The sequence below is a fragment of the Periplaneta americana genome, chromosome 1, assembly GCF_040183065.1.
Source record: "Periplaneta americana isolate PAMFEO1 chromosome 1, P.americana_PAMFEO1_priV1, whole genome shotgun sequence".
NCBI classification, from domain to species: Eukaryota; Metazoa; Arthropoda; class Insecta; order Blattodea; family Blattidae; genus Periplaneta; species Periplaneta americana.
In genome coordinates this window covers 139880345-139893126 of record NC_091117.1, presented here as the reverse complement: position 1 = coordinate 139893126, position 12782 = coordinate 139880345, and the positions used below count along the sequence as shown (strand labels likewise).

Below are 12782 nucleotides of genomic sequence, written 5' to 3'. Positions count from 1 at the left end.
GACATATCGTCGGATTTTAGTAAAAGTGACCAAGTCCAAAATATAAAATTGTTGGGAAAAGGCATTTAAAGGTTTAATGATCCATCCAAAGATAACTGTACTTCTTTAGACGTTAGTAATTAGTTATTTTGAAGGTAAATGTGCTATATTATTAGTTTTTAATATAAAATCGTGTCTTAAATTTTCATATTGCTTGGAATCCTTCAATGTGACTTGGTCACTTTCACCAAGAAACCGACAGTATGCCTTCTCTTTATATGCACTGCGGAGAGATTTGGGATTTAACCCAGGCATATTGGTGCACAACCTAGTGATTAGAAGTTGCGCAACGCCATCTCTCCTAGTCCCGAGGTAGAAATTTTACATAAAAATTTCTGACCCCGCCGGGTATCAAATCCGGGCCGGCTAGTCTGGAGGCAGATACGCTTCCACAGAGCTAACTCGGCGGACTAATAACGATAAGTTAATTCTTAGATTTGTGCCCTAAAAAAAAAAAAAAAAAAAAAAAAAAAAAAAAAAAAAAAAAAAAATTCGGTATTTCTTTATATAAAAAAACACACACACACAAACTGGGCTCTAACCTTAGAGAAATGCCGCTGCCCCTGTACGCAAACGCGCCCTAAATTCGGTTTCTCAGAGGAAGAGGACACAGACAGAATTTTCGTTTTTTATTATTATTGTAATAATCCCAATCCCCATCAGTAGTAGTAGTTCCTCACCTTCAATAAGAACATATTAGAGTCAATGATAATATGTTTTAAATGAAAAGTTAAATCAGACTTCTCTTAAATTGTATTGTGAGTTTATATTCATACAGGCCTCCAGTTCATGGTAAATAACTTACACAATAGTTTTCCTACCGTTCTCGAACAGTAGCACTGCATTTTGGTTCTAATATATACAACAAATAAATTTAATAAAGTACTCTACAACAAATTAAAAACTTCTTTCTTTTATAGCAATGCAGCTCACTACAACGGCCATTTTTGTCCAAGATGGACTCCAAGTCGCCACAGCACTGTAGCCAACTCGTGATAGCCAAAAGTCGCCAAATTCTAAACTAAAAAGTCGCTAAATCAAATTAAATACCACAGTCTAATAGATAAGTATTAGACTGTGTTAAATACCATAATCCATTAAAATGTATTTCTATAATACATAATAATTTTTAAAAAGTCTAATTTACATACCCAGTCAGAAGAAAAATTGCTCATTTTCCAGCTCCTCCACAGCAGAAGACGTTGAAGATTGCATAATATTTGCACCTGGCCGTATGTACGCTATTTTAACTGAACTGACTGAACTCATTGGCGTGGACAATCGTATTGCGTGGTATTGCTGTAAATATATAGTAATAGTGCAACAAAATGTCAGTTTTCTGTTACGTATTAATGTCTTTTGCCAGAATTTGTAATTTGTTAGGAAGGTCCAAGAGTTTGGTAAATTTGGTACACAAAAAAAATACTTTCGGTACAATTTGGCATATTTCTCTGAGATACCTGGTACATTTGATTGTCAGTGGCATCACTGCAGCTACCAGCTGGGCAGTGGGCAGCTGTCAAACAATGGCGGAAAGTTGGAAACAAAGATTGACAAGCGCGTCAGACAAAATATTCCCTGGCTTAACGTATTATAATTCTTATGGAGAAACAGAATTCATAAAACTAGGTTTGGATTTCGGAAATCATAAAAAGAATGGCTCCTATATTGTAATGAACGTACACCCAAGCACATAATACAGGACCAGCTAATGTAAATCTTTGTATTTTCAGGAAACGAAATTGTGTCGAACCTACCTCTCCAAATGTCATTATACTTCAATGTCATTTTCTTTCCATTCTGGCTGTGTACAGTGATAACTATGTTACAGTTAAAGGTAAATGATTATGTTGACTCCATAATTCGGAATTACTCGAGTAACTTGAAAGTTACCCCCTTTTGTGTGCGACTGTAATGGTGGTACCATTTGTGGCCAATTTCCGTAGCAACGCCAATTTCAGTATAAACAGTTTATGTGTTTAGGTTGCATTGTTAGCTGTACATGTTCAATTGATGTCAATAATATAATATGTCTCTGGACTAAATAAACTGATTTAAGAATTAAATTACCTCGGTTTATTAATAACGTTTGTCCACTAATGGTCCTTCCAACATTGTTATATTTTTCATTGTTGAATGCTATATCGTCGGCTAGGAATGAAACCAAAATAGTTATTTATTTATTTATTTATTTAATCCACTCAACAATGTAATTACAGAGTAGATAAAATGAAAATAACAGTAGTAATACACATAGTTCGTAAAGGTTCTCTTATTTGTACGAGTATAAAGTTTGTAAAACGAGGCTTCACGAGGGCCAAAAAGATAACTTAACGAACGTGTCATAAATATTTTTTTTTCTACGATAGCACAAATTTACATTAACTAAATATTTCAAGTTGAGAGATTATAAGATCATAATGCCATGGCTGTCTAAACTCAGAACCATTCATGATCACGATTTCGTGGCCGTCTAAACTGTCCATATAAACAGCAAAGCTGTTAGGAACAGTTGAATGTTAAATCTTTTTACAATGAGTACTACATGTAACTTCAGAATAAGGGCTAAACTGTAGATATGAATGTTACATTTGTTACTTATTTGTGTTACGTGTAATATTTAAGTAATGAAAGATCGAGGTAATGCATCAATTTCTTATTGAAGTTTGTATACTGAATATTACATTTTCTTTGGCAGTGCGTAAAATGAATAGCAGTACCAAAAGTGATTTTAGTTTTTTACGCACTAGTGTTTTAAAGGCTGACTTCAGGTACTGATAACAGTGTGTAAAATGAACTTTACGCACTATCGAAGAAAACGCATTCTTAGCTGACAATGTGCAGGTCCTATGCCATAACGAAATCAAACAAAACTGTCAATATAGCGAACTTGCAGATAAAGAAGCTGTAAAATGTTTCGCAAATATAGTTCTTTTTTTAACTTCGAAATAGCCTAGTCAAATAGTTATATCAGTAGGTAATTTCACCTAGTTAAGCAGAGAATGATGCTTCTTATTATTTACGAAGTGTAGTGAAAATATCATGAAGTTCCAAAAAATCTATTTCTAGGTTTCGAATGACGTGCATACAGTATTCCCACAATCTAGTATATACAGTCACGAAGCTCAATACGTAGTAAAAATGCATCCATAGGTAGTTGCTGGCCACTAGGATCGCTACTATCGCCTCATCACAAACAATGCGAAATAGTATCTGCAGTCAATTGTTCCTTGTACCCTCATAAACACAAGCTTCGTGACTGTCCTAACAAAGAAAAGGAAATACGGTACTTCCTACATGTCATCTTTCTAATTTCAATTTGATTATATTCAGTGTTCACAATTTTGAATGATAATTCACTTAATTTTAAACTCTTAGAAATGAAAGTAGTGCACAGGTAATTTGATCGAAATTATGTTCATTTTTCTCTAATTCTGTTTCTTAAATAAGCGACAATCTCGCATAATACATTGTATGATACATTACATGTTTTCAGAAAATTTCGAGCTCATAGGAGCTTGAACTACTAAAATAAATCTTACATTAACATCTATATGGCGTAAAATATAATATAAGTAACTGAAAAATTATTAAACGTCTGAGTGTATCAAACATAATCCAAAACGATAATAGGGCTAATTATAAAATATATATAATTCTTATACTGGTAATCTTAATGACGAAAAGTAAGATCTTAAACATTTACATAAGTAATAGGATAATAACCAATATTAAAAATGGTTTTAGACATCTCAATTAAACATGAAAAGATGCATTTCTAATGTAAATTAGCTTGAATACATATTATTTAAAAGTCAATGATACCGAGAATTAAGTTGTATACAAGTTTTGAGCTATAAATTTTCTTGGGGAACATTTCCTTAATTAATATACTTGATTTTTAGGATTTTCAATTAACTGTCGGATAAAAACGCGTGTTTAGGTCTGCATCTTTATTACATTTTGTGTTAATTAACTTATATTACAAGAATGGTAAATGCTCGTTATCATGTTAAAATTACCATGGTCTGAACACTGAAAGAGAAGCATTACATTAATATTTCCTTTTTCTATTTCAGTATGAATGTTTAAGCAACATCTATCGCTTCATAGTGGTGACTATTTTGATTGCAGTGATTGGTATAGAGTGCCTTCGACTATATATGGGCTACTTAGGCAATCTAACTGAAAAAGTAATGTAAACACATTAGTTGAGTGGCTTAGTGCCAGAGTTGCCTAACCTACAAATTTGTAAACCTCTGATTTCTGCCTAGAATGACTGTAAATTATATAATTTCTATATGTGCCAAAGTACATGTAGGCCTACTAGGTAAATATTAGATGATGGTAAAGGAAGAATAATTACCATATAAGAGAACATGATTTAAAAAAAAAACTTCACTATCTTTTTCCCGTGTGAATATTGTTTAGGCAAATCTGGCACTGAGCCACTTGGCCTTATAATTATTATAAGGGGAAAAAAATAAGACAAAATATATCCTAGATAACTTAGAGATAACAGAAATGTCATAAATGAATAAAGTATTCCCCATGTGAAAGTCTGTAAACGTTATTGTGACCTAAATACGTTGTGACACATGAAATTAAGCATGTTAAGGAAAATGAAACAGTTTTAGAAAAAAATATGCAATATCAATTACTTCTCGTAACTCAGAGTTTTGTCTTATCTCTTTCCACAGAAACTATGCATCTTAATCTTAATAAAGACATTTTTTTATTATTATTATTATTATTATTATTATTATTATTATTATTATTATATGATTCTGACTTCATGGGTCTCAGTAAAAAAATAATCTGTGGTGCCACAACCCATAAAGGTACTACATCAACCAGCTGACTGCTGGCCTATGTCCACATGCTTCAGAACAAGCTAACTATCATCCAAATAGGTCTGAGTAGACAAAGGTGACCTATATTTTATTATGCCTGCTTGCAGTTTAAGGCCCGCAAATTAGAGGTGTGAAGTTATAGCATTAATAATTATTTGAAGAGAGAGGTGTAGTGTTTTTTTAGCTAAAACCTGTTGTGTTATTTTATGTATTTGAAAGGGGTAGACGAAAGTAAGATTTATATAAATGGCAATGGATATCGTTGCTGCACCTCCAAAGTCTGCTATGTGCTTTTAAAAAGATTTTGCAGGAGAAGAAGCATTGTCACTTTTAATTAAGGTGACCAGATTTTCAAATCCCAAAATCGGGACACTTTGCAAAGTGGGATAGTAAAATGAATGGTGAACGTTTTATATAAATTTACATGAGAAATATAAAAACGCAATAAAAATAAATAATCACGATAAAAACAACACATTGCAATACATGGATACAATACCATAAAAACACAAAAACAAAATATTACACATATTAAATCGATTATAGAGGCCTGTGTTGAATAGATCAGTCCATAAGGGAGAGAAATGTTGTTGTTGTTTTCTAATGCCAGGCGTTTGACAATAAAGTCATTTGACCTCTTGCACTCCAATATTTTTCAAAGATATTATCATGACCAGCCACTGAAGCACAGATTTTGAGATGTTCCGAATCCATTTCTTGGTTTGAGTTGCACAATGGACAGTTAGGGGACTGATATATTCCAATTCTATGCAAGTGTTTGGCCAAACAATCATGGCCTGTTGCCAATCTAAATGCAGCTACAGACGATTTTTGTGGAGAGAAATGATTTGCTGTGTCCTTCAGATTTTCATTAAAATTCCATCTGGCCCTGCTCAGTTCACGGTATGCCAGATTTCACAAAAACACAAAGTTCCTGGTCATATCCTGAAAAACGAAACAAAATCTGAAAAAGGTATTTAAATTGAAATAAAAAAAATTGATTACGTATTCTTCGAAATCGCTCGTATTTTGCTGTTATTTATCGTGGTAATATCTATTTATGCAATAATAATTATTGATCTTGGATGTTCAGTTGCAGGAAAATTTACAAACAAGCAGGAAAAAGAAATGCAAAAAAAAAAAAAAAATAGATATTCATATAATCCAAAAAAACATTTTTTCCAATTCTGGGATTGTAAATTTGTACAGACTTCCCTAATTTTCTATATTCAGGCTTAGGCCTACATCTCAAAGGAATTTTAATCATTTTTCAAGATTAAAAATGTTGTTTTCTAATGCCAGGCGTTTGACAATAAAGTCATTTGACCTCTTGCACTCCAATATTTTAACCATGATTCAAGATTAAAAATAAATTAAATTATCAGTGTACCTCAAGACCACTTCTTAGAATTATGGGACAATGACAATTACGCAATATTCTTATCTCTACAAACAAGTCTAGTATGTTTTGAAATTATATTTCCTTATCTGACATTGTGTCTTTCACTGTCTCCTCCGTGATAAAAGAAACAAGTACGAGTTTGCCTTGAAGTGCGCAAAGCAATATGTTGCCAACAGTCATGAACGAGGATAAGTACATACATAGCACTGAGGCAATTGGAGTTGGCATGATGATCTGAATATAACAAAATTAAAAATTAAACTTCTCACTAATTTTTATCAATATTAGTTTTCAGAAACGTATGTTCTGAATTTACGACTTGGAAATAGTACATATATACATTACAATTTTTGTAAATAAAAATTTAGAAATTATGTTAGTAGTAAAAAAAAAATCATTTCAATTAACACCAAAATAATAATCGTATGTTTCCTTAGACCAGAGATTAACACCATTTTGTTATTCTATTTCATTTCACGATGTGAAAGTAACTTTTTATCCCATTTCAAGAACATTAGACTTTCAGAAGCAATTTGTACCCTATCTATACGTTCCACATCCTCCTATAAGACAACTATTCCAAAACCACTATCATTGAGTGATTGTTCCTATTTTGGTAATGAAAGGCAATGTTTGTGAATATTTAGTTCACGGAAGACTGTGTATTTTAGCAAATAATTCAAATGAAATAAAAGTAACTGGTAATTGTATTGTTTACACAGTATAGCAAAGTCATAAGATGTTTACGGAAAGAGAATTTCCAGCGAATTTCATGTACAGCATGCTATCCCCTGAATGAAAACATTGACCTATATATTTTTTACTACAAAAGTGACACCTGCATAAAATAGATTAGTCCTCAGTACAGTATAACCATCCTTGAAGAAAAGTATCCGTTATGAAAACATTGATCCCTAATGTTTAATACTGTATAATATATCTGCAGAAAATAGTTTAATACAACCATTCTTAAAATATGAGAAATATGCACATTATGCAAATGTTAGCTCATACATGTTTAATATATGCTTCCACAAAATAGATTAACCCTAATACAATACATTCATTCTTTAAAAAACAGAAATATATGTTTTCGAGATATTCGTCCATATAATATGTTAAATATTCGTATAATATGACTGTGCAAAATAGATTTATCTCAATAAAATATAGCCGTTCTTTGAATAAATGAGAAATATACCCATTACGAAAACATTGGCTCATACATGTTAATATATAGTGCATAAATGTTATCTTTCCACATTCGTGGAGGTAAAGCAGAAATGGCAGAGCACAATGCAGCTGTCCACATGTGAGCGTGGAAAGATAAAATATATTCACTGTAATATACCTGCACGAAATATATTCATTCCCAGTGCAATACAACGGCGCAACATGTCTTTATCGAAGTCACTGAAATCAATAACATGACGATGTCATGTTTGAATGTTTTCCTAGCAAAAGAAAAGTTCGCAAGATGTTCTGTAGATTTTAGCTCTTTCTCGAAACCTTGTTTACATTTCGTTTGGAGATTCCACACATCAGATCTTGAGATTTCCTAAGATCAATGGTGGCATTTATTCGGGATGTTCCGCAAGATCTTTAAGAAAGTCTGTAAACAGTCTTTTTGCTGTGACTTCGCAAATCAGATTGTCCCATTCGTTTGCGTTTTTTAACTGGTGTAAACAGTCTTTTTGCTGTGACTTCGCAAATCAGATTGTCCCATTCGTTTGCGTTTTTTAACTGGTGTAAACAGTCTTTTTGCTGTGACTTCGCAAATCAGATTGTCCCATTCGTTTGCGTTTTTTAACTGGTGTAAACAGTCTTTTTGCTGTGACTTCGCAAATCAGATTGTCCCATTCGTTTGCGTTTTTTAACTGGTGTAAACAGTCTTTTTGCTGTGACTTCGCAAATCAGATTGTCCCATTCGTTTGCGTTTTTTAACTGGTGTACTGTAGATAGCAGATGATCCAGCCATACTCTCCATAATGACAAAATGATCATCATCATCTTCCTAACAAGTATTAGGCCAAGTGGCCTATTACAGTCTCAAACTAGAATTTTCAGTCCATCTCTTCTTTGGACGGCCTAGAGATCTTTTGCCATATGGATGGTAATGAAACAGTGCTTTTGGAATTCTGCATCGATTCATTCGTTCGAGATGACCCTTCCACTGAAGTTGATATTTGCTGATGAACTGCATAATGGGTTCTATTTGAAGTTCTTGCATTATGTCAATGATCAATAAACGAAATTAGCAAAATAACAATGAAAAATAATAAAACAATACAATAGACATGAATTTAAAGAGCAATGACACTGCACAATTAACACGCTAATTTTAATACGGCTATCGGTAAAGACTGATGTTCCTTATACGCATATAGCACCATGATTTAACACTGCGTGACATATGCTGATTCAAGACATTCACTCGCAACATCGTGAGAAGTTTTAAGGTTCGCGGATTGGAGAGGCAAGGCATTGGATTTGACTTTCAGATGGATTTTCTACTGACGCGGAGTATAGCTATATTCTTATCGATATCTTTAGCAGTTAGACTTAAGGTTCACGAGTTCAAATCCACCTGAGAGCAATGGATTTTACCATCATTATAACACTTCATGCATTTGGACCAAATGGTAGAACCGTTTCAATCTCAGTTGTCCAGTAGTTGTTTCAATGGTCATCCCTGTTGTCTTGTTTTCTAAGGCTGGTAACTTTTCATTATTCTTGGTAGACGATCTCGTGGCATCCATTGGATGTGTTCAAATCAGTTATTTTTGTATTTTATCCAGCACTGATGTAGCTTTTAGTTCATTTAAAATTTCTTCATTAGTTTTGCGATCTAACGAAATATATTGCGCAGTTTTTCTCATGAACTTCATTTCAGCTGCTCTAATTCTTGATTTATCAAATGTTTTTAGAGTTCATATCTCACTGCCATACATTAACATTGGAAGTGCCAAAATGTTATAAATTTTTACTCTAGTTCTCCTTGAAAATTTTGTAGGTTTAAAAATATGATTTATGAGTCCTGTTATTTTTAGGAACTTGAAACTTTATTTTGAATACCTTTTTCATTTTCATAAGATGGTAAACATCCTAAATAGTTAAATGAGTTGGTTGGAAATGTTTTTTCTTCTTCTTCTTGAGTAGCTGACATTAGCTGATTACTGTATTGCTATCTGTCCAGAGGTGTTTATAATATTCTGAAAAGGTGTTTTCATTAATATTCCCCGAGATCTTTACAGCTTCTTTTGTGTCGACATTTAAATGTTTCAAAATTTTTTATGTATTAGGTCTTGGTTTATACAATTCTTGTTCCATATTTGTAACAAATTTGTTCCAAGAGACTCTTTGTCTTTTCCTTGTTTCTCTATTTGTGGAGCTGCTTTTCTTTTATAATCTATTTTATCCTCTTTAGTCTTTTAGTTTAGCCATTTCTCGTAAGTGATATTTTTATCTTCCACTAACTGTTTTATTTCTTCATCTCGGAAAAAATTTCCCCTTGTGACCAAGTGAATTGATTTCTGATATTTTGTCTGCTGACACCACTGTATATTACTGTGTAATTCTTTCTATAGATTTTATAAGGTCACCAAAGAACTTATTCTTAGCATGGCTTCCTTGGAAAATGTGAGTTAAGGATTCATGTCGGAGATGTATTGCACGTAAAATAATCTTATCCCTGAATAAAAGGGTTCTAGGCAAAATTTTTAACTCAACAAAATTACCCTTGTGCTAGTCATCATTCATGATCAAAATTCAGACCTCTGCTAGCCATGATTCTTCTATTGTTCTGTTATGGGAATAATGAATTTCGTCATCTATAAATGAAATTTACATTGTCAGGTCAACAGATGCTGAACAAGATTTGATTAATTTTACATTTTTTAATGCAAGTCTTAAATCTGAACCTGTAAAATGTTATTCATCGATTTCTTTAATAGGTAGAAAATCGAAGAGAGAGATCTTACATATGGTTTGGTCTGAACCGGAATGAATGACAAAGCAAGTGGTTGATAGACGTGTTAACTTTGAAGATAAATACTGTAAGAAAAAGTTGATTATTTAAGCTCCTTCGATAGTGCAAAGTTATTTTACTGTGAATAAAAAGATGGAAGAAAGTTACTTCCTATTAGTTACAATAAACAGAGTACTTAATATGGAACATTGAATATACCAAGCAAAATGAAAGATTGTTTAAAAAAAGTTTGAACAGAAAATGTAATTATTTTATTGGACTACTGTAAATATATTGATATTCATCTTAATATTTTACAGATACCTGAATTAGCTGGTTTTTGGATGCTATCACTTCTGCTACAGTTTCCACTACAGATGTTCTTATTTGTAAATGAAGAGACTATACCTTCACCTATTGAACGTGCTGTCCAAGGAATAATGCTGTCATTTTTAATTGTACAATTGATTTCTGGATTTTTTGCACTGAGGCATGCTTCTCAGCATCAGGCCAAGCGTTTCCATATTATGCAATTTCAGACTCCACCTGGATCTAGAAGTGAACTCAATCTTGTCACTAAAATAGACTGAAATATGTATTATGTACAATTTTTGTAAAATAAAAGGTTCATAAATTTTTTCCGTGTTTTATTTCAATTTTTTACATTTACAAAATGAACGCTAATAAGAAACAATAGCTGAATAAATGTCAGAATTATCAAATTGTATACTAGAATGATATTCTATCTTATTGTTGTTATGGCATGAAGAATACAATTTTTTAGTACACCCATAGAATCTTTTTTTTTACAACTCTATCTGCGATGTTCTAACAACCAAGCATGGAAATATAACATAGGACATTTTTGTGTCTTCTAATCTAAAAAGTTGTCATTTAATTCCACAGAGCATAAAATAATTGCTTTTTTTATTCCATTTTTTTTTGCACCCGACACCATGCTGTTTTTTCAAGGCATTCAGTCTTACCAAGACCATCTTCAATACTCAGACCTTAATGCAGGTACTGATTCTGGCCAAAATGGCGCCGTTGGCTGTCCAAACATGATTACCACGTGATTTTATTATGTTTTCTTGTGTTAATTACGTCGTGAAATGGGCCATTCGTGTTGTGTACCAGGTTGTAATTCTAATAATGGATCTGTCTCATATTTCAGTTTAAGTTCCCGAAAAACACAACTTTACGCGACAAATGGTTTAGGTGCATAATCGTGATAATTTCCAAGTTAAGGAAATTACAGTTTCCTGTTGTTTAGTCCATTGTCCGAAGATAGGTCTGAATCTAACAAATGATACCAACAAGGCACCATTTATGAGGCAACTAAGCCAAGAGATAATGGGATAGGGTGGCCAGTTCCTGTCCTCCTAAAATGACAGTGTTACGCATAAAACATTTTGAACCTACATTAGTTATTAGGAAAGATATTTCTCCTATTGTAAATCGTGATGCTTTTCGTATTCCTCGGGAAATTTCGAATTTTACCAACAATGCCTAAACAATCATATTTCCTAACCAACCTTCATACCATACTGTCAGTCATTCTAGCACCCAGAAAGAATCCAGATCAACGAAAAGGGGAACGGAAGGTGAGAGAAGAATTTTTCAGGGAATGGTGTAAAGGAACATTATTAGCACTTTTGATCAGTTTCAAAGTGATGTTCAGGAAAGAAGTGTGTGGCTACATTTGTGACTGTTGTTTAAGGTGACTATGTTATTTTCTTGAATATGAAATATGACAGTGTAGAAGAAATTCTATCAACTATACAAAATTGTTGAACGGGGTAAAACATTTCAAACCAATTATTGAAAAAAGTGAAAAAGAGGTCATGAAGAGTTAGGCTTAAGTCTAAAAGTGATAAAACATAAAGAATTGAAATTCAGGACGAATTAGACCAAGGACCCTAGGTTGTCAACATCCATCTATTAAAAATATAAAATATAATCATTTATTATTATTATTATTATTATTTTCCAATGACAGGTATTGAGATTTACATCTTTGGCCTAAACAGAACTTCAGTATAAAATACAATTAAAAAAAAAAAAGAGTGCAAAAGGAGAAGAAAATGTCCTTCACTGTCTCATTAATTTCCTCGCCTCCCAATATTGATCAGACTCTTTTACTTTGGTTAAGGTTAGACAGTGAAGTAGATGTTCATATCTTCTTGTAGATCACACAAGGTACATTTTGGGGTCTGGTAGTAAGCCAAAACGATCCAGGTGTTGAGTTAGACAGTCATGCCCAGTGCATAAGTGGAACTTGGTGACTGCCTATTTGGTATTTCTAAGATGTCCTTTCACCAGTGCTTCTCTTGTGTTCTGCTCTTAATATATTGGGCATAAGCTTCTTGAATAACATTATGCTATTTCATTTTCAGATCATTTATTATTATTACTACTATTATTAGTACCAGTAGTAGTAGCAATGGTACATGGTACCATAGTAATAGTAATAGCAGCAGCAGTAGTTGTATTAGTAATAGTATTGGCTGAGCTTTTTTAA

General features: G+C 32.8%; 2 protein-coding genes across 2 annotated transcripts in view; one reads left to right on the top strand and one right to left on the bottom strand.

Moving 5' to 3' along the window:
* The window catches only part of mRpL16 (mitochondrial ribosomal protein L16), a 46915-nt gene extending 45906 nt beyond the window's left edge, over positions 1–1009 (bottom strand). The window contains exon 1 of the mRNA XM_069828354.1: positions 845–1009. Coding sequence (XP_069684455.1) covers positions 845–884 — 40 coding nt within the window. The 5' untranslated portion in view covers positions 885–1009. The remainder of the gene's footprint in view (positions 1–844) is intronic.
* A 318-nt stretch (positions 1010–1327) lies between these two features.
* LOC138701458 (transmembrane protein 17B-like) lies at positions 1328–10898 on the top strand. Its single transcript, XM_069828348.1, has 4 exons — positions 1328–1668; positions 1773–1876; positions 4119–4232; positions 10582–10898. Exons 1-4 carry the CDS (start codon positions 1368–1370, stop codon positions 10849–10851), a joined length of 789 nt encoding a protein of 262 aa, XP_069684449.1. The 5' UTR covers positions 1328–1367; the 3' UTR covers positions 10852–10898.
* The last annotated feature ends 1884 nt before the right edge of the window (positions 10899–12782 follow it).

Bases quoted from the DNA above. Each gene is read 5' to 3' on its own strand.
- LOC138701458 (XM_069828348.1), top strand. From the start codon at position 1,368: ATGTCAGTTTTCTGTTACGTATTAATGTCTTTTGCCAGAATTTGTAAT. The intron at 1,877-4,118 runs GTAAATGATTAT...TTTCTATTTCAG, and splicing joins TAACTATGTTACAGTTAAAG to TATGAATGTTTAAGCAACAT. The intron at 4,233-10,581 runs GTAATGTAAACA...AATATTTTACAG, and splicing joins TAGGCAATCTAACTGAAAAA to ATACCTGAATTAGCTGGTTT.